Source organism: Bemisia tabaci, chromosome 9 (assembly GCF_918797505.1).
Source record: "Bemisia tabaci chromosome 9, PGI_BMITA_v3".
NCBI classification, from domain to species: Eukaryota; Metazoa; Arthropoda; class Insecta; order Hemiptera; family Aleyrodidae; genus Bemisia; species Bemisia tabaci.
Window position 1 is genome coordinate 15,944,820 of NC_092801.1, and position 25,576 is coordinate 15,970,395.

The following is a 25,576-nucleotide window of genomic DNA, read 5'->3' on the forward strand; positions in this document are numbered from 1 at the left end:
TCCGCAAAGTTGCCGTATTATTAAGCTCAGTGACGTAGTTGGTCCTACCGAAAAGAAAGATATGATGATTTTGCCGAATCTGCCTCGCGTCTTGAAGAAAAAACGTTTCAAGTTTCGAAAACCTTACAGGAAATTAGCAGTCTTAGTCATGAAACTCAGTTAAGCTCCTTGATTTCAAAGTAATTCTTTCGTATTTCTGCTTTTTCTGCAATGAAAATTACTTCGTCCTTTCAATGGGAATTGATTTTCCATTGAAAATGAGTTCTATTTTTTTTAATCTATGCTGGCTCGTTTTGAAGCTTGAATTCTGTCGAAGGACAATCACGTACTCGGATCTGTTTTTCCACGCAGGCAATTGCTGCATGTTGTTTGTTGGTAGTTGATGTCGTTGATGTGCTAGTATATTAGCTTGTTCCAATGTTTATAATACATCCGTCTTAGTGCAGTGTGTACATAGTTAATTCGAATGTCTAGCAATTTTGCATGCTACTTTAGTCATCATATCTCGTCGTGAAATCATGGCTGCTCTGCCTTCTATGCCGGATTTGGTTTTTTGGGAACCATAATTTTTGACATCCTCAACTCTTAACAGCAGAAACTAGATTTTCTCTTCGGAATCGTGGGCCATAATAATCTTCAGCTTGAAGTCTACCAACTTCTTCAATTTGAACCTGGTTTTTTTTACGGGTTTGGAGTTTTTCAACAGTTTTTTGGGTTTGATTTTTTCAAAGATGAGGTTAATTTAACCAATACAATCGATCAATTTAACCGAAAGGAAAAATGACTGAAAGTTTGTGTTCAATTCCTCATATGAACACAAAATGTTGGTCGGTATTGACTGTGTAGGCCAACCTGCTGGCTGATGATTGAAATTAATAGACAAAGAAAAAAAGAAAATGAAGTTATCCCATTGATGGAAGCGAATGGTTGCAATGGACAAAAACGGTAACCCACACGGCACCCCCCCCCCCCCATTAGTTCATCACTTTTCCTTTCAGTCTAAAGCAACCATGCGTTTCAACCAATAGGTTTCCATTTTCCCTTTGTTTTTTGTCCAACACTTTGTCTATCAATTTCAATGCGCTCGCGGGGGAGGTACGGTTATGTAATGACCATCATTCACTCTAATATCGCATTGCCTAGTTCAAAAAACATGATGGAATGAAGCGAACATGACCTGTTCATGGTTTATATCGAGCCTTTTGATAAGAGCCTTTTTTCAACTCATGAATTTGGCTTTTTACAGGCTGATTTTTGAAAGTAGACAAAGCGATGTACAAAGAAGTCATAGGGAGTATGGAGTGATCATACTGGTTGAAATGGGTGCTTCCTATAGACTAGGGATAAATGAAGGACTAATGGAGATGTTGCATGTGAGGGATTTGCGATTTGATTATTGATACTTATGTAAAAGTTCGCGAGAAACACGATGGTGCCACTTGTTTTCTCTGAAATCATCTCCCAAGCTCAAAAAAAGCTCTCAAAGTGATGCCAAAATGGAGGGGATATCCCACCCTACCCTGAGAGTCCATTTCTACATCAAAACAAACTCTCCATGCATAGATAGGGAGCAAATACATTAGCAGGGTTGCCACTTTATTTGGGGACTCTAAAACTGAAAACACGGCAACCCTGCTAATGTATTTGCTCCCTATCTTTGCATGGAGAGTTTGTTTTGATGTAGAGGGGACTCTCAGGGTAGGTGGGATATCCCCTCCATTTTGGCCTCGAACTTGAGAGCTTTTTTTGAGCTTGGGAGATGATTTCAGAGGAAACCAGTGGCACCATCGTGTTTCTCGCGAACTTTTACATAAGAATCAATAGTCAGATCGCAAATTCCTCACACATGCAACATCTTTATTATAGGGTCTCTCGTAGGCTGTCGTTAGTTAGTCTTATACCTCCCTCTTCCACCAATAGGACCCCTCCGCATCCATTTTGTCTTCTTTGTCTAGCGTTGTCTATTAATTTCAACGATCAGCCCGCTCTCAGTTCTGTTCATCTAGTCTTTAGAAATCGTTTTATCCGTGCCTTATTTTCGGACGATATCGTCTGAAGTCGTCGATAGCTCGAGGTCGAGCGATCGAAATCCTGGTTTCCTATTGGTGTTTCACTTTCAACAAGCGACTTGTAACTCGCAGGTATATCTGCCGTTTTAGGACCTCGGAAGTTACCGAGGAAACGACTTGCGGTTGAATAGAACCTTATATCGCTGAGAAAACCTCAGTGAGATTGGGTTACTTTTTTCTCTCTTTTGACAACGCCTCGAGAATTTTGAGGTTCTCCATTCAACTCTAACTTAAAGTGCGTTTTGCGATTCTGGCTCTAACACCCACGTTTTTTTTTAACATTTTAGTATTAAGCATCACTTAAGTAATATTTAAGAAAGGTGGCTGTACGTTTAAAATTTAGGTGTTACTTCGTTTCCAACTTTACTCTTCATCACTCACTTTTGAACTTCACCTTTTTTTCGATGTGATATTTTCGATCCGAAGGTACGTTTCGCTGAATTTTTAATTACTCTCAGGTTGTAAACTTCTCATAGACTACCTACCACAAGGCGACAACTACAAAACATGTTTTCTCGTCAGGGTGTAACGTAGAACAAGATTAAAAACGTGATACTTTTTCGAGTAAAAGGTTTATGAAGCTTTCAATGCTTTTAAGATTGTGCAAAGTAGTTATTTAATTACAAGTAACCCAGCCAAGGCTCTACCATGACTATTTCCCTCGATCGGGTCCGATTTTTTCCTCACTATTATGTGATACCAATCAGCAAGTCGACCGTAAATGAGTTTCATTCGCTGCAGATGGTACGGAAAATTCAACAATCTCAACCAGCAGCATACTGCAAGCCTCTCACGCCATTTTACCTAAAGTGTCCTCAATTTCGACATTAATTTTAACAACAAAGAGCTCGTTCATTGATTTTAACTCTTCCGTTTTTGAGAAGTAGCGAGTGCACACAACTCGCAGAAATTTCCTCGCATTCTTTTTTGAACGAAACCAACCCACGAAAAACGAGTTTAAAGCGCACTTTAATCTCGCATTTAGAAGCGCATCGGCAAGAAATCCAAGATGGCGCTCGAAAATTTCCACCCCGACCGCGCGAGCCTTCTGCTTTGATTTACGGTCCTAAGACGTGAAGGTTTCCACGAAAATATTCCTACGTCAAATGTGAAAGATATGAAATTAACGTCAAGTAAGGTTTTTTCATACTTCGAGCACGAATAATATTGTTAGAAACTTTTTATCTGAAGATGAGCATTGAAATGCTTGAAATGACCATCGTATAAATCACGTTTATTTTCTGCGTTCGGAGCCTTCAATTGTTGACCCTACACGGAAAAAAAAAATTGCTGATTCAACAATTCAATTGCTAAAAACAGTGAGTGCAATGTTTCAACGCAGATTTTACAACAAAAAATGCTACTTTAACCACCCCCGTGGTTAAATTAGTTTACAATGTGGTTAAAGTAGCATTTTTTGTTGTAAAATCAGCGTTGAAACATTACACTCACAATTGAATTGTTGAATCAGCAATTTTTTTTTGTTTTCCGTGTACTAATGGACTCTGTCTAGACAAGGTGCGAATTGTTTCCCCTTCAAAATCTCACGTAGAACTTGACTCGCGTAACGAAATTGACTGAAATCAACTTCTAGTTGAGATTTTAACGTTATTAGTTTAACGTGGTTACGGCAATTTTAAATTCCCCGCTCACAAGAAGAACAGTGGTCTACTTGAATCAAACGCGCACTACAAAGATTTTAGGCGTCTTACGCAAGCAATGTTCCTTTTCGGCCTCGTGTTCAAAATGTTAACAACTTGCAACAACGGAGCCGAAGCACCGAGATTGAGGCTGCTATTTTTTCATACTGCTGAGAGAGACGGTTACGGTAACGTTTAGTGCGCGATTTGAATCACGTAAACTTTTGCTTTTTCACGAGCGGGAGGTTTGAATCGACGCATCGGAAAACGTAAAATATCTTGGTTAGGAGTTGATTTCGGCAATTTTCGTCCTGAGGATCGTATTTTACGATTTAGTTGTATAGATCCCTCCGTGAGCAGAAGCAGAAAGCAAGAAAGCTGCGCTATACTGATGATGGCTCCAATTAGAGCCGAAACGCGTTTACAGTTGCTTCCTGATTGGACGTAACTAGTGTTGCGCCAAACAGCATAACTTTAAAATTATACTCATACGAGTATTTTCCCTTACTAGTGAGAATGTACTGCGTAATGCAGTGTAATGACGTCACCTTGCCTAGGATTATATGATCACTACCTTGTGCTGGCGCACTGGTGAGTCTACCCGCACTTGCTCTTTGCATCAATAATGCTTTAATTCTTACCGTGCCCACTGCACTTCTTCCGTTTCCCGGAATTAATTCCAAATTTTAGAACTATTGCAGTTTCTCGGATTCTTCAAAATTCCCGGAATTTCCGGGTTTTTCGTCAGTTTGACCGATTATTTGAACAAATTTGATAATTTGTTTGATCGAATTTGACCGCTATCTTTTTTTTTTTTTATTTATTTATTTTTTTACTATTACTTCAAATAGCCCACAAGGGCTAATCCTTGCGCTTTTAGTCCCCCACCTCCGTCCCTACATCCAGTCCCTGGCAATCATTGTTTGAGCCCATCAAACTCGGGTAGCCTGGCCGGGAATCGAACCCGGGACCTCCCAGTCATAGAGCTAGCGCTACAACCACTACACCATAGGAGGCCGACCATCTTTGGAACTAAATTCGGGCGTATATCAGAATTTTTTCCGGAGCTTTTTAAAAGACAGGAATTTTTCTCGGAACTTTTGGAAATTGGAATTAATTCCTGCACTGAAAAAAAAATCTCGGTGCATTTACTAATAAAAGGGTAAAATTACCAAGAATTCAGGGTTCTATTTGATCCCAGTCTTTCCTTGGTAGAATTACCATTTCTGGAATTGGCAATTTTACCGAGAAATCTCGGTAAAATTATTGACTTTCTCGGTAATTTTACTGGACCCCGGTAAAAAAGCCAATATTTTTTATCGACTATGGTAGAATTACCGAGATAAAATGGCAAAGTTACCGGGAATTGATTACCAATAAAAGTGGTATTCTTACCTGAAAAAAAAACAGTAAAAATACCGGTTTTTAGGTAAGCTTACCAGTCTGTCTCAGTAAAATTACCAATAATTGTTAAAAAAAGTGAGATGGTAAAGGTACCAACGGACCTTGGTAAAAACGCCGAGAATTTTTTTTCAGTGTGGAACCCCGGAATCTTTGGTAAGATTTAATGGCAGCACTGTTCTACTGGCTCATTGTAAGTATACCGCATCTTAACATGATGACCCCGGAAGAAGTGAGAAACATACTCCCAATCCAAAATATTTCTGTTTCAGCAGCTCCGCCCCGAAATGCCTAGTTTCCGCCTCGCCGAGTGCCTCGTGTTCGTGGTCCGTATCGCGGAGGCCCCCGACCGAGCTAAAACGAATCCGAACTCGAAAGGACTATCGGGCTACATTCTAACCCCAAACCTTGGTCGCGAATTTCTGGAACCTCTGCTCTTGTTAACGGATCGAAGCCAGTTCCAATTACTGGCCAGCAACGAAGAATGCCCGCAAGAACTCGCTGCAGCCGCCAAGAACGATCTGGTCGCAATCAAGAACTTCCACATCGACTTGCAACATCTTCAATCAACCGAACTACACATCGTTTCACAAGCCGTTTCCCGGTGTCAACTCCTCCGGGAAATTTTCCCGAGCCGCCAGTCCGATTACACTCGGGAATACCGCACGGAAGACGCGGATTGGTCCCCAGTCGCCGAGCAGACGCAAAGCGTCTTCCGCGATGAGGCCTGCATGAGATTCATCTCCAGAGTAGTCGAGGTCAACCCGAACATCCCGTACTGGAACCGAGAGGGCGAGACGTTTCTGCATCTAGCCGTTTTCAAGCAGTGCGTCCCGCTGGTCCAGTTGCTTTTGAAGCACGGCGCCAAGACGGACATAAGGAAGTCGGATAAATGTGACACGGTTCTTCACACAGCGATGAGATCTCGCGAATCCTCCTCGATCTTTCGAATCCTGCTGGAGCACGGAGCAAACCCCAATGCCGCCAGCAAAGGAGACAGCCCGTTACAATTCGTCCTCAGGGGCGATTCGCGCAGTGTCGACGAGTTGAAATTGCTCCTGGATCACGGCGCGGACGTCAATGTGGATTTCAAACCGGGCGCAATACAATTGGCTGCCCGGAGAGGTTCGGAGTTCTTAGCTTGTGTTTTGAGCTTCCGGCCCGATTTGAGTATTCCTCGCAATAAGGATGCGCTGCGCGCTTTCTTGAAAGGCCCTCTGAAGCGGGGCGACGAAAAGAAACTCGACCTCTTTTTCGAGAACGGTTTCGACCTGGCGCCGGAGGACGCGTCGGACACGCGGCTCTTCTTCAGCGTCATCCAGCTCGCTCGCCACGGCATCGTCGAGAGGCTCTTGAAGTGGGGAGCCAGCGTGAGGGAGCGGGTGGCCGGCTTGACGGCGCTCCACGTGGCAGCCAAGCACGCCGGCGCGGACTCGGTTCGACTCCTGCTGGACCACGGCGCGGACCTGAACGCCCGCAGCTCGACCGGGAAGACACCCCTCGCGCTCGCCATTTTCGTAGGAAACGTCGAGGCCGCCAAGTGTCTTCTGGCCCGCGGACCGGACCTGGAGGGTCTCCTGCACGAGGCGGCCGTGACGTACGCGGCGCCGCGGAACGCTGTGGAGATCGTCAGAGCACTCGTCGAGGCCGGTGCCGACGTGAATGCTAGCCATTGGACGGGACGCGCACCCATCGCGGAGGCCTCCAGGTTGTGCCGGGTGGAGGTCGTGGAGGAGCTGATGCGTCACGAAGCCCGGTTGGATTTCGGGAGCGAAGCCGTGCGGGACGATCTCCGCACGGCCATCGAGCTTGGGTCCCTGAGCGCTGTCGAGTTCTACCTGAAGAACGGGGTCCAGTTGAAAGGTGGAGTGACGGAGGCCGTCGAGGTCGCGGTCTTCGCGGGACGCCATGCGATGGTTCGGTTCTTCCTGGAGTTGGACGACTCGACGCTCGAAACCACGGACGTTCTTGAGAAGGTCGAAACGGTCGGGAGACTTATCGGTGGGGAAATAATGCCATCGACTGTGGGGAAGGATATTCTTGAATACGGGTATTTACGTCTCGACCTCGTGTGTAAAGTCTTAGCGAGGTGTCCATCTTCGTGCTTCAAACGGGGAAGACTCGCGGACTCGACCGATGTGGTGTGGAATCACGTCCGGGCGTTGATGGCTGCGGACCTGACGGTGAACCAACGGGAAAAGTGCGAGTTGCCGGTTGGGGTACCTGAAGAAGCCGCCGCCGGCGAGGGCTTGCGGCTGGAAGTGCGGTCCATGAAGGCCACGAAGATCGGAGACTCCGACGTGACGTTCTACGACGTTCTGGACTCGTCGCTGTCGGAGGTCGCGCGTCTTCTGCGGAACGACGGCGTCGTGAGGGTTCTGGAAGGCGGGGGTTTCGGGGAGGGGTTCCCGGCCTACGTCGGTATGATCGCGAAGCGGTTCCGCAAGGCCGTCTTCCGGAAGACCCTGGCGGAGCGCGGGGTTAGGATGCTCGAGGCTCTGTGCGCGCACCTTCCCGAGCTCCCGCTCGAAGTGAGGGAGAAGATCGTGGGGTATCTGGACAATCGGAATCTGTATGTTCTGACGAACGTGGTGTCCTTGAAAGAGGTGGCTGTGCAGGCTGAAGAATGCGGGTAAACTCGAGCAGAGATCAGGGTTAGTTGCCACAGTCGGGGAATACCGGGAAATGTCAGGGAATTCTAAAAGGTAGGGAAATCAGTGGCGTGGCGAGAATTGCGATGTATCGATTGTTATGCCGTTTAAACCTATGGAAAAGGATCGATAGACAGAGTGTTCGCAGCGAACACCCTAATAGTCGATTCTTTACCATAGGTTTAAATGGCATAACAATCGATACATCGCAATTCAAGCCACGCAACTGAGGGAAATGTGAGGGAAAATTACGAAAGTGTCAGGGAAAAATTATCGAGTCACCTTTATTTGCTTTTTAGAATGGGTTCGACATTTCGAACGACGAATTTTGCCTGAAAAGTATTTCTAACTATGTTTTTTTACCCTTCCGGCATATTTTCAATTGTAAGGGAATTTCACCGAAATGTGTCGGGGAAACAAGGGAATTTCATTTTCTAAATTCTGTGGAACCCTGAGCGATGGAAAATTTCATGAGTTGATTCGCGTGAAATTTCACGAAATTTCATCAAATTTTTGAATCTTTTGGGGAGGTATTAAGGACGCCAAGATACGCCTGGAAACAGCGATGCTCAATTATGAAATTTTCAACCCAAGCCTCGAGTTTACTACAGTATCCAAGGTGTCAAGCGACCGAAAAAACCGGGAAACGTTCGGAAACGGAATATTTTTTGTGTCGGGGGAGTCAGGGAAAACGTCAAAGAATCCGCAAGAATTCGGCATGTCAGGAATTTTATTTTGTTAGCTATTTCCTTGTCAGGGAAGCGTCAGGGAGATCGGAAAACACGAATTTTTCTGATAATGTTTCGCAAATTTTACTCTCGCAAAGATTTCTACCAAAATTTCTCTTGATGCCTTGATAATTTTAAAAATTAGGCTAAAATATCTCGCGTAAGTTTAAGCACCATATATTTTGCTCTATCTATTCCATTATATTCTTAAAACATGAAGAAATTCTAACGTACTTCTAACCAGTTCAACCGTGTTGAAAAATTAGGAATATTTCCCCTTTTTGTCAGGGAATTATTTTTCCCGCCCGTAAGGGAGTTTTAAATTTTTCCCCGGTTTTTTTACCTTGTTCGTCAGGGAATTCAGGGAAATGTCTGGGAATTTTTGTTTGGTAAATCGCTAGATACCTGTATATGAAAATATCAAGAAAAAATATTCATGAATTTTCTTAAAATGTATATTTCACAAGGAGAAATCTGGTAACATACCTACGCTTTTCCGGCGTTTTTCCAACTGCACGGCAGTAGTGGTCCACCTGCTGTATATTGTATTCAGGTCCGTTTATTTTGATCATGAGCCTACTCCACATTGTTTTGTATTTAATATAAACGAGTATGCCTTTACGGCGTTTTTTCCGGCTGCACGGCAGTTGTGGTCCACGTGTTGTATATTGTATTCAGATCCGTTTACTTTGACCATGAACCTACTCCACACTGTCTTGTATTTAATATAAACGAGTGTCAAACTGAAGAAACCTACCTGTATGCAATTTTTTACCGACCATCCTCTTTTGAAAACAGACCATGCGAAAAGTGGAAACTTTAAACATCCGCTGCGGCGTCATGTCATCGGTGCCGCTTAAGGTGATTCGATGGACGCTATATTTTGTGTCACAACGGCATGCGATATATCGCATCAATTGGTTCCATTTTTTTAGCTACTCGTAATTTTTCTCCAATTTTGAGATCGCAATTCTGTTGTCAGGAGACTACAGCACTCACCAATTTTAACAAAGAAATTCAACGTAATAGGGCGTGATTTTTTTAGAGACAAAATATCGCATTCGATTGCAGTTTCGATATCAGTATCGAATGCAATGTTTTCTCTCTGAAGAAGCCACGCCTTTATTACGTTGAATTTATTTGTTGAAACTGGTAAGTGAGTGCTGTAGTCTCCTGACAACAGAATTGCGATCTTAAATTTGGAGAAAAATGACGAGTAGCTGAAAAAATGGAACCAATTGATGCGATATATCGCATTTCGTTCTGACACAAAATATGGCGTCCATCGAATCACCTTAAATCATCAACTCCCAGCCGAAGATTCACAAGCGCCATTTGTGCTTAGGCGCTTTGTTGCGGCTTCTCAAACGTGTCCAATTTTTACGGAAAAACTAATGAATAGAATCACTTGACAATTTCACCTAATATTTCCTTCGTCATTAAGATTGCTCCGTGAAATTTTCCTGAAAGTATGTGCAAAAGTTCTGAAGAAAACATTTTAAAAAAAATATTGAGATGTCTGGCAAAGTGGCGTTGAAGGATATTTGGTGCATGTGATATTTTGGCCCGACGCTCAGGGGATCGAGTCAATAAGAAAGGTCGGACGAAAATTGAAAACTTCGAACGCTTATAACTCCGTTTATACAAAACTTGGAGGTTTTGAAAGTGGTTTACATTGGTTTCCTCGTGAAATTCTATGCGACAAGCACCCCTTAAAGTTTAATATGTAACGAAATGAACATCAAAATTTGCAGTTTTAGTCGAATATTTCATGTCCGACCTCTCTGAGTGGCTCGATCCACCGTGCGACGGTGACACAATTGTGTAAGTAGTACGTGTACGCAAGTGGACGTATTCAAACAAAATGCTCTCCCCTGATTTTTCTCTTCGTTCTTCATTTTCATTTTCTTTTAAGCGCTCAGCCGATAGGCGGCGCTTTTTGATTTCGATTTGCCACTAGAGCTCTAGTATAGTAGGGCGCTCAAGCGATCAAATGGCGCACCAACTCATCGATGCACGAAACGCCATTTTTACTTTTTTTTTTTTTGATTACCTCATTATGCCTCTGTGAATACGATTAAATGCAAATTAGCGTAAGAAATAAATAACAGTCCTAAAACTCTCTTTGCTATGCGGTTTATAGTTATCCTATAATTACTTCTGAAAGTTCAAGATTCGCGTTCTGTTTTCCGAAAACTTTTCCACCGGTGATAACCTTATTCGGAGACCTTAGTAGAATTCGCCTACATCTAGGTTATGTGTCTTTGACCTAGGTACTGGAGAGTATTGCCATCCTTTTGCCCTTCTCTAATTGGTTCATGAGTTTTGGCGTCTTTGGCCCTCTTCTGGCTTAAGGTGATTCGTCAAGCTCAAGTGACGTGGTCGAACTGGCATGCGATATATCGCATCTTTTAGGTAAAAAATCTCGGCAGATTTTGAATTTTCAGCAAAAAAAAGGACGATAGCCCCTGCGCATGAGCCTGAAGAATCATTCTAAACCCAAAAATCGGCAAAATTCAGAGAAATGAAAGCAGGATAGTGTTTGGAAAAAAACCTCGCATTCGATACCGAAATCGATAGCTGAATCGAATGCGAGGTTTTTTTCCAAACACTATCCTGCTTTCATTTCTCTGAATTTTGCCGATTTTAAGGTTTAGAATGATTCTTTAGGCTCATGCGCAGGGGCTATCGTCCTTTTCTTTACTGAAAATTCAAAATCTGCCGAGATTTTTGACCTAAAAGATGCGATATATCGCATGCCAGTTCGACCACTTCTATTGAGCTTGACGAATCACCTAATAAGATCAATGTTCATTTTCTGTAGGTACATAGCCGCGATTCAGATTCAGATCAGATGACACTACTCTCCCGTATTTGCTTCTCGCGTCTCGCTTACTCCTTTGTGTTTTCATATTTCGTCCATCAGGTAGGAGATCTGCCATTTGCGATACATGCAAAATGCTTCATTATACTAGTGTACCACAGTTGTTCTCAAGCACCAATTACAACACGGTTTGCATTTTTATGCTGAATAGCATAGATAAACGACTGGAGCATTTTGCGCAGCTCAAGCGCAGGGATTTGTACCTTCGTAATTGTCACCACCTCATCGCTGCAAATTATGAAAAGGACCGCTCGAGTGTATCCTTGATCATAGAATATCTGTTATTCTCAAAGCGATGTCGTCATCACATCCCTGTCAGTTCACAACTTCTAATTATTGAGTTTAACTAGGTGTCAAAAAATCTGAGATATCTGAAGTAGCAGAAAATTGTGTACTTTCAAAGTCTAAGATTTTTTGCGGCACCGACAGTTTCATAAATCTTCCTTATAACACTCTACTCTGAAACCGCTACATTCTACCTCTCACATTGCTCCATAACAAAGGTATGTGTTAGCCTCTTATTTGTACTAAAAATTCTAGGTTTCATGACTCATTTACTCATTCACTCTCTGGTGAATTTGGTTCCGTCAGATTCATTGCAAGACACCTTATGTGTTATCTCCGCAGACCTAACACAGACATTTGAACGCTCAATGAGAGCAAAATTTCAACTGGCCTGTTGTCTACTTTTCAGTAAAGAGGGTAAATAACCTTCCTTAAGGACTCGCTTTGAGACGATAAAACAAGGTTTCTCCATTACTTACCGTAAGACGATAATAAGTGTTCCACCAGACTATGTAGGAGATGAGGTTGAAAGTTACATCACCTCCATGTGTGAGGAAGTTTTCTTACCTACAACCTGATTTTATGACTTACAATAACAAAAGATACTGCTTTCGCCTGGCATTTTTTCATGCGTCGCATCGTCTAATAAACGGGGACCTACATTTACTTGATTCCATGAATAGGTAAAATGGCAGAGAGAATTTCGTCGAATGATCACTACGGCCATCTCTCATCCAGTTGGAGAACTTTTACTTACCTTTGATTAAAAAATTCATGAACCATAGAGTTTTTGGAAATTGAGTACACAATATTATTGTGAAAGATTTTTGAGGTTGAGTCTTTGTTTACATTCTCAAAGTATCAAAAGTTCTACAGTTTCATCGTGTTTCCTCCTAACTTTGTCAGCTTATGAGCAATGGCTCCTAATTTACTCAACTCCTCAGCAGGCCAAAACTCTATACCTCTACAGATACATATGAGAATCATGCGTTTCAACGAAACCTACGAGTCCTCTTATCATCACTCAGGAACCACCGATCTTTTCTGCAGGTGTCATGGACCATTCATGACAAATACTGTTGCAACCACCCTTATCCTAGGTACATATCTATGCATAGTAATTCTAGTGATCAGCTCCATACTCACAATGTAATTTCTGTAAAATACAGTTGGACGGTGGAATTACCAGACCCCGTATCTCGGTTTGCGACGTTGTAGACTTCCTTTCATACTTTCTTCTTTACACGGAAAACCAACCAACATCAATTTATAAAAACTTCTGCAATTTTTCTTCTCTGTGCAAAGAAAACTCTGTGAAAACCAAGGAGGAAAAATGATTTGTTCTCTGTCAAAAGAATAAAATGGGAGCGGAGATTTTTAAGCACCGCAAACGAGATACATGGTCTGCTAGTTTCACTGTTGACTTGTTACGATATACCTATACCTACAATATCCCTATAGATTACATTGAAGATATTACTGTCCCTGTAACAGTGACTGATTCGAATGTTATCACAGTAGAGGGTTTCAGATATTTGGGCCAGCATGGTTTATTAATTACACAGAACGTAAGTTACCTTTATAAATTAAGGCGTAGAGGCAACTTCTGCCTTTGGTTGGCCAGAAATTTCTGTAAACGCATTTAAATTCCTAAAATTTATGAGAAATTCCGAATCTACTAAATGAAAGCAAGGATTTCAGGAGAACATGATTAACAATTTGCTGTCAGAAGGAAAACTGCGGAAGGAAAGTGGGAAAGATTTTTCACTAAGGCTCAACATAATATGAGGAGGAAAAAATGAATGTAATTTCCGTTTACCCTGGTTATAATTCTGGTATTGCAAGAATTCTCTTTCTCTATTTACGTAATTACGTATTAGATTATTGTATTGTATGAAATCCTGTTATCACGAAGACAGAGTATCATAGAGCATAAACAATAAACATAGGAAAGGTTGTGTCTGATCATGAGTCATTAGAAGGTTTTAGCGTAGTGTGCTGCAACCTAGCGGACACATGGTGCCTTCGATTCGCGAAAAGTTACCTTCAGTACTCACAATCAGTTGCAGTTGATTGATTTCGTTTATTGTCTCATCATTTACCTATTAATATTTATATTTCGTTCATTTATTTACCTATAATATTTTTTACGTGTCCAATTAGGGCATCATTAAAACAATTAATTTGGCCTCGTTAAGTGATACGTTCATCTTTGATACATTTTCTTCAAATGATCTAGAAAAGTTATTTTTTTGGAGCCGTAATAGTTTTCTCTGTTTTTATGAGAAATCGAGGATTTTTTATGTATTAATATTTCGGTACTTAAGTAATGGATCATTATTTTTCTTATGGATCTTGGATTTTTTTTCGGGGGGGGGGGGGGGAGGAAGCACAATTTTAGATGTTTTAATTATTGCAAATTTTAACATACTCAGTTAATAGGTAGTAAATTAAATCTGGGACTCATTAAAATTGCGCTCACCGCTGAGCGCTTCTCTAATACCCACGTATTAGAACTTTCCCGCTTGTTTTTTATTTCTTTACGCATTTATTCTCATTTTATCAAAGTGAATGAGATACGAAGTTCAGCAGAACATTGATCAATTTTTCTACGTAAACATAAATTTGTTATATTTTTCATCATTTTCTGAAAAGTGCGGGCTTTTTCTTTGCTTTCCATAGAAGATGACAAACAACATAATTTTGAAACAAGGCGAATAGGAACCATGCTAGACGCTCACGAAATCGCCGGATCCTGATGTATTACAACATAAACTCAAGAAATAAGTTCGAAAATAAATGCTAAATGTTGGGGGAGTCTGTGTCAGTCGTATGCTGCAGGGCTAAGGAAAAACGCCGCATGAACATTCGAGAGTTGCCAAATTTCTTACGATTAAATGTGTATTTTGAAGGAGATTCTTGAATAATTTTCCTCGAAATCCTCAGAAACTTTAGGGTAAAATTGCGAACAAAATTATATGAAAAATATTGACAAATTTTCCCGAGAATTCGTGATATACCAAAGGAAATTTCGCATCGCCTGAAGCTTCATACGGCGTTCTTCCTTAGCACGGCAGTATAGGTCAATAGGCGCGGCTCTGCAGTCTGCAAATGAGGAATCGAAGCGCCTTCAGCGCAGCATCAAGTTTCAAATACGATTCCATGATACCACTATTCGAACGTCACGACAGTCAATTAGTATAACCGACTAATTGAAGGCGAATCTTGGATCCTCGCGACGTGCGCTGTGCGTCTGCACGTTCTTTCGTGTTTCATGTTTCTACTGTCTAAAAACTCAACTGTCTATGCTGTGTCTGCGCAGTGTTTTATGATGAATATCAGTACGATCAATTCCCGTGTTATTAGAGCATCAAAGGTTTTTGCTATCGTTAAACTTCTTTTCCCCGCGTAAAAATCACTCTCAATATATATCCCTTTGGGGAGTGACGAATTTTGTTAAAAAAATTCAAGCACGTTAGACATTTTTTATACATTCATGATGGAAACATGCAAAACACTTATTCATAAAAAAAGGAAACTAGGTTGATGGACTTTCTTTTATTCGTAATTTTTAAAATTATGATAATTCATTCTTTGACTCCTCCTGAATTTAAGGAGTACGAGCGTATGGTTGAAGCTTAATAGTAATCTCGACCATCGTGCGTAAAAAATGGAGCCTCATGCGACAAAGTCTCTCCAATGCAATTATCAAAGGCTGTGTGGTCCCTTTTCAACAAAACCTAAAAGAATAAAAAGGCAAATAGCTGCCAAAATGCTGAGAATCCTAACTGAACGCAAGTAATGAAAACGGTAACAAGGCTATTAAATTGAAGAAAACTGAAGACGTTTTACCGGCCTACGCAAGAACTATCGATCGCTAAAACCTGAAGAAAAGGAATAACTCAAAAACTCTAATTTTCTTCTAATCTTCAGTTGATAATGAAGAGAAAGTATTTTGGTTAACCTGCCTGCTGTTTGGTCTCGTTTATACAGGGTGATCCAAAAGTCCCTTCCACCCCCTCTATCTTTTTACCTAATTGAGGTAAAGATTTGAAACTTGGGGATATTCCGCCGGTAAAATGGCCGCCGGTTAAAGTTCAAAATGACCAGAAATTGATTTTTTTAGAAATCTAAGTTCAAACTTGTTTATCTTATGCCAAAATACTCTCAAATTCCAAGTTTTAGGCAAATCCATCAGCAAAAAACCGAGGTGACAATTTTCGGCCATTTTCAACTTTAACCGGCGGCCATTTTGAAAATTTCGGTTTTTTGGAAAATCTAACGTCAAATTCGTTTTTCTCGTGTCAAAATACCCCTACATACCGATTTACGCGCAAATCCATCGACAAATAACCGGTGTGAATTTTCGGCCATTTTGAACTTTAACCGGCCGCCATTTTGAAACGGTTTGAGATACTGACTTCGGGTTTGTGCGAAGAATTTTCTTTTTTTATGCTCTTTCGAACGAGCTATCACAAAGGGGGTCTTCCTATTTGAAAATTAAAAGTTGGGGGCCGTTGCTCCCCCAAGGGGGCCCCCCTGAAAATTTTAGGGGGGCCAAAAAGTAGCTCCCTTTGACCTAGGAATATCCCCCAAGTTTCAAATCTTTACCTCAATTAGGTAAAAAGTTAGAGGGGGTGGAAGGGACTTTTGGATCATTCTGTATTTTATCTCCTCTACATGTAGTTTGGTTTTTTGCTTTTTGCTTTTTCATTGTCAATGATTGATAATGTTGGCGTCGGCTGTAGCGGAACGTTTCGCGGAGTCATTCTCTTACATCAGCTTTGTCCCCGTAAATATTAATTTTGTTTTGTGTTTAATCCTTCTTTGAACATTACCGAAAGCCAGCGGATACCATTTCAAATAAACTTGCTGATCATTCCACTTGAAAACACACACTTGAAACTTCCAATTTCACCGTTATCTCTCGTGTAAAAACTTCGAAAGAATCACGACCGATGATTCACTTACCTCCTCCAAAATCAACTTCCAAGTTGAACCTGAAGACAAGCTCCTAAGGTTGAAGCCGTAAATAAAGCGCATCTTTTACAAGAGATTCCACCTTCATTTTATTCAATCAATCTCACTATGCAGAGATAGGGATGCGTAAACTACTGTTGGCTGATCATCGAAATTTATAGCTAAAGCTATAGACAAAGAAAACAAAAGGGAAATAGAGCGACCCTTGGAAGCCTCTTGGTGGAAGCGGGTGGTTGCAAATAAGACTGATTAACAGCAATCTATGACAGACCCTGCGGGCTGATTATTGAAATTCATAGACTAAGCTATAGACAAAGAAGACATTATGGAAACAAAGCGATCCTGTCGGTTGAAACGGGTAGTTTTAATGGACAGAGGAGGTAAGTAACAACAAACTAACGGCAACCGACAAGAGATTTTCAGTAAGTCCATCATTTTTCCCATCAGTCTGTAACAACGACCCCTTTCAAGTAATAGGATCGTTTTATGTTCCCAACGTCTTCTTTGTCTATCGCTTGGTCCATCAATTTCAATAATGGAGATGTTGCATGTGTGAGGGATTTGCGATTCGACTGCTGTTTCTTACGTAAAAGTTCGCGAGAAACACGATGGTGCCACTGGTTTTCTCTGAAATCAACTCCCAAGCTCAGACAAAACTCTCAAAGTGAGGCCAAAATGGAGGGGATATCCCGCCCTACCCTGAGAGTCCACCTCTACATCAAAACAAACTCTCCATGCAAAGATAGGCAGCAAATACATTAGCAGGGTTGCCGGGGGTTTTGCCATTGCCAGGGTTTTCAGTTTTGGAGTCCCCAAATAAAGTGGCAGCCCTGTCAATGTATTTGCTCCCTATCTTTGCATGGAGAGTTTGTTTTGATGTAGACGTGGACTCTCAGGATAGCGTGGGATATCCCCTCCATTTTGACCTCAAGTTGAGAGCTTTTTTCGAGCTTGGGAGTTGATTTCAGAAAAAACTAGTGGCACCATCGTGTTTCTCGCGAACTTTTACATAAGAAACAGCAGTCAAATCGCAAATCCCCCACACATGCAACATCTCCATTGGCCAGTTGGTTGTATATAATGGTCCATCATTCTGTCATTTCTGTCCCTTAGTTTATAGCAACCACCTATTTCAATTCTTTGTTTGTCGTTTTGTTCATCGATTTCAATAATTAGCTCGCGATTGCCTTGAATGCATCTGTTGTCTTTTAAGGATTTCCTGCTGATTTTTCCACAAATGCCATTCAGGAAAAATCAACCGCAGGCCGATTCTTCAAGGTTTAAGCAGCCCGAAAAGACATCGAAATGCGATGTATTATGTGGTCAAGATAGAGCTATGTATTTTCTTGTCTTGATGACATACTTAATACCTCCAATAATCGAGCTGCTAGGACCCTTTGCTCAGTGATTCGCATAGGCTGAACGTTCGGCAGGAAGGACGGACTTCTAGCATCGGTCTTTTCGGAGCACATTATTCCAAATGAGAAGGACTTAGGTACTTAATTCTTAAGCCTCCAAAATTCATGGCAGAAAACTTGATTTTTGTTTGTTGCCTCTGTCTTTTCGGAACACATTCATCCAAATTTGAAGGACTTTAAGTACTTAATTCTTAGGCGTCCAAAATTCATGACAGAAAATCTGATTTTTGTTCGTTGCCTCGGTCTTGTCGGAACGTATTCATCCAAATTAGAAGGACTTAGGTACTTAATTCTTTAGCGTCCAGAATTTATGGCAGAAAACTTGATCTTTGTTTGTTGCCTCTGTCTTTTCGGAGCACATTCTTCCAAATGAGAAGGACTTTGGTACTTAATTCTTAAGCGTCCAGAATTCATGGTAGAAAACTTGATTTTTGTTTGTTGCCTCGGTCTTATCGGAACGTATTCTTCCAAATTAGAAGGACCTAGGTACTTAATTCTTAAGCTTCCAGAATTCATGGCAGAAAATCTGATTATTGTTCGTTGCCTGGGTCTTGTCGGAACGCATGTATCCAAATTAGAAGGACTTAGGTAGCTACTTAATTCTTAAGCGTCCAAAATTCATGACAGAAAATCAGATTATTGTTCGTCGCCTCGGTCTTGTCGGAACATATTCATCCAAATTAGAAGGACTTAGGTACTTAATTCTTAAGCGTCCAAAATTCATGACAGAAAATCTGATTTTCGTTCGTTGCCTCGGTCCTGTCGGAACATATTCTTCCAAATCAGAAGGACTTAGGTACTTAGGTTTTAAGCGTCCAAAATTCATGGCAGAAAATTTGATTTTTGTTTGTTGCAGTCTCAGCGGTTCTCGCAGAAATGTCGTACGTGGAATGTATAATCTTCATCTTGGACTATGAAGAACCGCACCCATCACAACCCTCAGGATACGCCCTTCTTCCCCGCATGGCAGCAAGAAAGATGCCTCAGCCTCTTCTCTCTCGAACATGTCCATGTGATCAGGGTCGGCGAGGAATGCCCCGACGCACTCACCGCTGCCGTTCGAAGCGATCGAGTCTCGATCATGAATTTTCTTCTGTGCCCCTCGGAACGTGTCGTGTACAACGACAGTATTCCGTCCCCGCGGAAATCCCAGTTTTTCACAGTAGAGGTCTCCACAATGAAACATTTATTCAACTCAGAGAAGCCAGTGACGTACGAGGACACACGAACCGTGTTCAAGGACGACGGATGCCTCTTATTCATGTTCGTCCTCATCCAACACAGAGCCGATATCAATTTTGTGAGCAAAGCAGGCACGACGTTTTTTGCATCTGGCAATTTTTAAAGGTTGTGACCTCCTCATTCGATTTCTCCTGCGGAACGGTGCGAATATCGGTACAAGAACCCATAAGGACGAAACCGCCCTCCATATGGCGATTCGATTCTGCCTGCCGGACGCCACCCTTGAACACCTTATCGAACGCTTAACAGTCGCAGATATCAACGCGACCATGACTGGTGTCACATATAATGGCGTAACGCCGCTACAGCTTGCGTTACGACATGTGAGCAGCCTCAAATCCATCGAATGCCTCCTCGATAACGGCGCCGATGTCAACGCTTGCGACAAAGACGGCTGGAGCATCGTCAAAGAGGCCGTGTGGAGGCATCCGGAAGCTTTGCCACGCATTCTGGCCCAAGGATCTTTATCCCGCACAGGGGTTCTTCGCAAAGTTTTGAAGCTTCGCCTAGGCTGTAATGCAAAATGTTGTAATGATAAGCCAGATATCAGCGGTTCAATCGCCAAACTCCTGGATCACGGATTCGATCTAGACCCAGAAGATGCGGAAGACGTAGGGGTACTGTTAGATGCCGTAAGAGCTGGCAATATTGAGCTGGTCCTCAGATTGCTTCGTTGGGGAGCTAGCCTAACCGATGAGTGTAACGGCCATGACGGCACTGCATACGGCGGCCGCGCACGCTAGCCCAAGCATGATCCGGGCTCTTCTCGACCAAGGGGCTGATATCAATATCCGAACGAAGCATGTTCCGAGATGGACGCGTCCCTTAACTTCGGCAGCCTGTTCTGGAAACATCGAAGCTATGAAATGTCTCTTGGAGGAAGGGGCAAAACTTGAAAGATCATCCATATATATTATATGATGTTATATTGAGCAGCTTCCGCGGGACCCCTCGGTTGATCGAAACGGTCAAGTTCTCATCAATGTCGGAGTGGACGTCAACCCTCCCTATTCATGGCGTCCTTCCCCCGCCACAATGGCCTTCATCCACGGGGAAGAAGACATCGCGAGAGTGTTGGTCAAACGCGGGGGCATTCTGAGCGCCGTCGAGGCACTTCACTCGTCCCGAAAAAAAGGAAAGCTTAAGACCTTGATAGATCTCTTGAGAATTGATACTAAATTGTACATGAGACCGGTTATTTTCGAGGCGTTCAGCTCCCATACATCGAGCCTTGTAAGTTTCATCCTCATGCTGGAGTATCCTGTCGCTGTCTCAGTTGTAAGTGCGATGGGGAACTCATTGCGAGATTCCCCCTGCTCGCTCGATGTTTTGCTGAAAGTTTTGGGAACTCGAGTATCTGAGTTTGCATCAAATATTATACCCGAGAAGCTTCAGATATTATACTCCTTCTCAAGTGCCGCGACATCTACTTTTGGGATAAGGATTTAACACCCGGGTCGTGATGATATAATTCTGGACCACGTTCGCATCTGTAGAGGCCGCCGCGTTCAAAATCAACGATTGGAAGAGAATCACGGAGTTCGAAGGAAAATACCGCGAAGCAGCCAGAGACCGTGCAGAGGAGTATGCACTTGCACGTGAAGTAGCTGCTATGAAAGAGAAATATATTCAAGATACTGGAACATCTTTTTACGATATTCTAGATTCGACCCATACCGCAAATTCTCAATTTTTTGCAAAGCAACACGCTCGCCGTTGTTCGAAGCTTTAATGGATAGTGAAAGTTATGTTCAGTTTCCCTCTTTCCGTGGAATGATAAGGAGAAGATCTTGCAAAGCGTACTTCCGAAAAATGTTACTCGACCAAGGTGTGAAAATGCTCGATGTTTTAATGACCCACAATGGATACACTCTCTTACAGTCTAAAAATAAGCTGAAAATCGTCGATTTACTTAAGCAATGAGGAACTGCTGGTCTTTTCAAAGACCTGTAAATTACCGTCTGATGATCTTTTCCTAAATAATCTGATAAATCTGACCTGGAAATGTACTGATGCCTAATTACCCCTGAAACTTATTTGCCACATGTGACATCTATTAATCTTGGACGTTTTCTCTCTTTGTTTTTATGTCTTATTCATATATGACTCAAAAAGCGATATTAGAATATGAGACCATCTCGACACTTTACCGAGTCCTTTAGTTCTCTCTCGGAATCTTACCCAAATATTTTAAGTTTTTCAAATCATAACCCGCGTATGAATTATTCTAAAACCCACCATTGGTCTGGAAATATTTTGTAGTCGTAAGATTACTGATTTCGAATGAAAGACACCATAAGGGCGATTAAGTGTCGTCAGATTTTCACACTTAAATGAGTTCGGTCAACTATACCGTGAGGAGAACGACTCTTCCCTGGGGAAATTCGTCGCCTTCCCTGACATTAAGGACGTACCTACATTTGTCGATGAACCCCAGTCGTCCAGACTACTCAATGATTTCGGGGGCTCATCTGAAATTGTAGTTAAGCCTTTGTGTCAGCCAAGCGACGAATTGGTTCGCGTTTCCTCACAGTAGGATTTGTTTCGTTGACGATTTTTAGTGAATTAGTTGAACATGTCCTCGTTTAAAACCAAAAATCAAGCAATATAACCTTTCAGGTCTGCAAGGTGCATTTTAGCAGATACCTAAAATGACATGAAGTCAGTTGGACTGCATTTTGCAATTTGGAAATATAAATTCTGGATCTTCTGGAAAAACACTTATGTGCATAGGGAAACTAATGGCACATACGTTGTTTTTAAACCGAGCTAGAATTTACAGTTCCAAATTGCAAAATGTAGTCCAGTTTATGTTGACGAATCCGCGTTAATCATTTATGTATGTCAGTGAGAGCGGTGTAAGTCTGAAGCGTTTCCAAAATCCTCGGTGGTTTCTTTCAATATTTCGGATTTCCTCTTCGATGGCCAGCGGGGTGATTGCTGAAATTGATAGACAAAGCGATAGACAAAGAAGACATGGGGAGTATGGAGCGATCCTATTGGTTGAAATGGGTGGTTCCTATCGACAAGGGAGAAAATATAGATTAACTGTCGGGTTTTTCGTGGGTTGCCGTTAGTTAGTCTATTACCTACCTCCTTTGTCTATTGCAACCACCCGCTTCCACCAATAGGATCTCTCCATATCTCTTTTGTCTCCTATGTCTATAGCTTTGTCGATCAATTTCAATAATCGGCCCGCAGGCAACTCTCAATTTATGTTTTCGTTGTTGTCATGATAAGTTCAATAGTAGGATCTTGCCGAAAAATTCTCATCGTTGGATGTTTATAAAAATAAGTATCTTCCAAAGCTCTGTTTGCGTCCCTTTATAATGTCTAAGCTTCTTATGATGCATTACAGGAAAGGTAAACTTAGGTAATTACCATGCTCCAATTGGAAGAGGCAGTTGGCAATCTGAAGTTCTCAGTTGTTTGATGTGAATCTTCTTAATGATTTGACAATACACGTTATCCTAAAATGTTTACCGTAGGTAATACATGCACTCGTTGATAAATACGGTAGTTGCATTGTCAAGTGAAACTAGATTTGAGTCTGAGTTAACCGTTTACAGCGAGAATTGAACGTATTCATGCTAAAAGGAACTATGTTTCTCGCTTACTCTACGCACATAGTTCCCTTTGGCATAAGCACGTCCAATTAAAAGTCGGATGTTGGCATCTGAAGACATCTGTAACAGATGTTGAAGTGAAGAACTCCTAGATCCGTTGACAAAATCCTCTGACTAGAATCATTCAACTCCAATTTAAGCGTGCAAATACGTACGCCACCTGAATTGTAGAGGTGAGAGAAAGAAGAGAACGCGTCGTAATATTTTGCACTGCGACGTTTCGAAATTTCTTCTGATAATTTACGTCTGTGTTTATCAACGAATGCACGGTGCATACGACACAGCAAAAAATTTAGGACAGGTAACATCGTCAAGTCTTACAGGATTTTCACAACAAGCGGAGAAATTACAACATTTTTTGTGCGATTGATTCAATTTTTAAATGAGCCCCTCAGACTTTCGTCCGTCAACTAGAACCTCATGAAATCACATTTCATGAAGGAAGATAATGAGACCTTTTCAACGAAGGGTTTTGTATCCTACCGCCCCAGGTCCTTTGTTTTCTTCATTTCCCTGGCTCTCAATCGTCCAAGTTATTGTTTAAGTGAAGTCCTTTCCCTACGAAAGGAGTACTCTTCCAGCCTATCACCGAGACGTTCAAACTCTACGTAAACATTTTCAGTAGAATACCTAATTGGACGTATTTCTGCCAAACGGAACTATGTGCTTTATGACGTGAGCCCCGTTATGCACATATTCTCATGAGTCTCATGGCTCATGTCTTAATGCATACAGTTCCGTTTGGCAGAAATACGTCCAATTAAGCTTCTGCTTGTATTTCCGTGTATTTAGTGATCATGTATCGTATACTCAATCATTCTTTGTATTTCATTAGTCTACTCACTTTAAATTAGAAACTAGGATTTTTCCCCTTGTTTTATTTGCTTTACTTTGTATCTTTTTTTTAAATTTTGACTTATTTTTTTAATAATATGTGCACATTTTCGTATTGTGCGGCTTTGTAATGTAGAAGCACCCATGCTCCTTTCTTTTCGTTTTTGAAACTTATATATTTTGCTTATAGATCGTCATCCTTTTATTACATTCATTTTTCATTGTTTAATATTCTCTTTTGGCATTAGAAGTATATCTTGTTCTGCAGTGAATACATTTTTTATTTAGTGCACTTGCATGTTTTTTAAAACTAGCTTTTCATATTTCCTTTCTTCCTTCTATTCCTTCATTTCCCTAGCTCTCAGTTGTCCAATCGTTGAAGTAAAGTCCTTTCCTTGCGAAAGGATTTTTTAATAGTTACGATAGCTTTTTGGGGCATTTGCGGTTTTGTAAAATTTGTCGAATTTAAATATCGAAAAATTGGTAATAATGCATGTTAATATTAATGCGACATTAAAAATACGGTCATTTCTTAGAAAGTGCGCAATTTTTAGAGAATTTCCGTTAAAACCGCAACTTCATAGCTCAATTTTAATGCCACTTACGGAATTTGCCTGTTTTCAACTTGGCAACGCTGTAGCGCGCGGGAAAAATTTTGGGTGAACTGAACTTGCCAATGCCGGAAAAGGGCGTGTCTTGTGATAAAGTACAACATATCCAGTGCAAAATCCAAGAGGGGGCAAAACCGCCCGATTTTGAATAACACTCTTTTTCAACTTCATCGTATATAACCACATTCTTACCGCAAGTGCCACCAGTCACTAGTAACTGCTTTTATCAATTTTTACCCTCGATTTGTGAATATTGAAAGTTGCATACTATTCTTTGCTGCCACTGAATTTCGAGGGCTGAATTCTGAAAACATGTTTACGTAACTCAATCGCAGCGTTTTAAAATCACGCTCTTACTACACTTTTATCGAGTACAGACGCTACCAGTGCTGACGTCGCCATGTAGGAATACTCAATTGCATCTTACATCTACTTGGATTCAAAGGTGGAGAAATGGTGCTGGGTCCACACCATTTCGCAGAGAAAACACGGCCAAAAAATTCCAAAAATTATTCAATTAAAGTCAAAAAAATCTTTTTGACCCTAAAAAAAATTTGATTGCTCATCTTCTCTGTCTTAGGAATGAAACGTAAATATTTCAAGCTATATTGTTTGGTTTATTCTCTTTTGATAAATTAGAATGGGATTGCGGAGATTTTGAAACATTCAAAACAAAATTTACGCGCTTTTGCAATTACACCGTCGATAACTACCGTGCAGCTGTCCTTAACTATTTCACATGAGTCTTTTTTTCAAAACTAAGTGTTGATGTGACCAGTTCCCTTGACTTGAAACAAATGAATCACATTTTTCAATTAGGAACTACTTTTTCTGGTTCATTTCAAAAACAACATGCGTGCTATTAGTTTCCTTGCTTTGATAGGTTCTTTTATTGATGAGCCAGAACTACATATAGTAGTTCCTTACTACAAACGTAGTCCAAATATCGACGGTGAAACTACCAGACCACGTATCTCGTTTGCGGTGTTTAAAAATCTCCACTCACATTTTATTTTTTTGAAGGAGATCAAATCAATATCATTCCTTACAATTTTCACAGATTTTTCTCCGCACAAAGAGGAAAAATCACGGAAGTTTTCACGAACTGACGTTGAGTAGTTTTCTATTTAAAAAATAAAGTATGACAGGAAGTCTGCGACGTCGCAAACCGAGATACGTGGTTTGGTAGTTTCACCGTCGATATGTT

The 25,576-nt window shown here is 41.4% G+C and overlaps 2 protein-coding genes across 8 annotated transcripts in view; both read left to right on the forward strand.

Moving 5' to 3' along the window:
• Positions 1 to 25,576, forward strand: part of LOC109037008 (probable sodium/potassium/calcium exchanger CG1090) — a 131,143-nt gene that overhangs the window by 38,622 nt on the left and 66,945 nt on the right. The gene's annotated exons all lie outside the window — the stretch shown is intronic.
• LOC109037009 (uncharacterized) lies at positions 1,809 to 9,241 on the forward strand. 2 transcript variants are annotated; one of them, XM_072304049.1, is made up of 2 exons: positions 1,809 to 2,495; positions 5,383 to 9,241. In XM_072304049.1, the coding sequence occupies exon 2, from the start codon at positions 5,398 to 5,400 to the stop codon at positions 7,744 to 7,746; it is 2,349 nt and encodes a 782-aa protein (XP_072160150.1). In that variant the 5' UTR covers positions 1,809 to 2,495; positions 5,383 to 5,397; the 3' UTR covers positions 7,747 to 9,241. The 2 variants fall into 2 exon arrangements, with proteins under 2 accessions (XP_072160150.1, XP_018907023.2); XM_019051478.2 differs by having other exon boundaries at positions 5,386 to 9,241.

What these genes read in the sequence shown, in the direction of transcription:
- LOC109037009 (XM_072304049.1), top strand. Translation starts at nt 5,398, where the DNA reads ATGCCTAGTTTCCGCCTCGCCGAGTGCCTCGTGTTCGTGGTCCGTATC.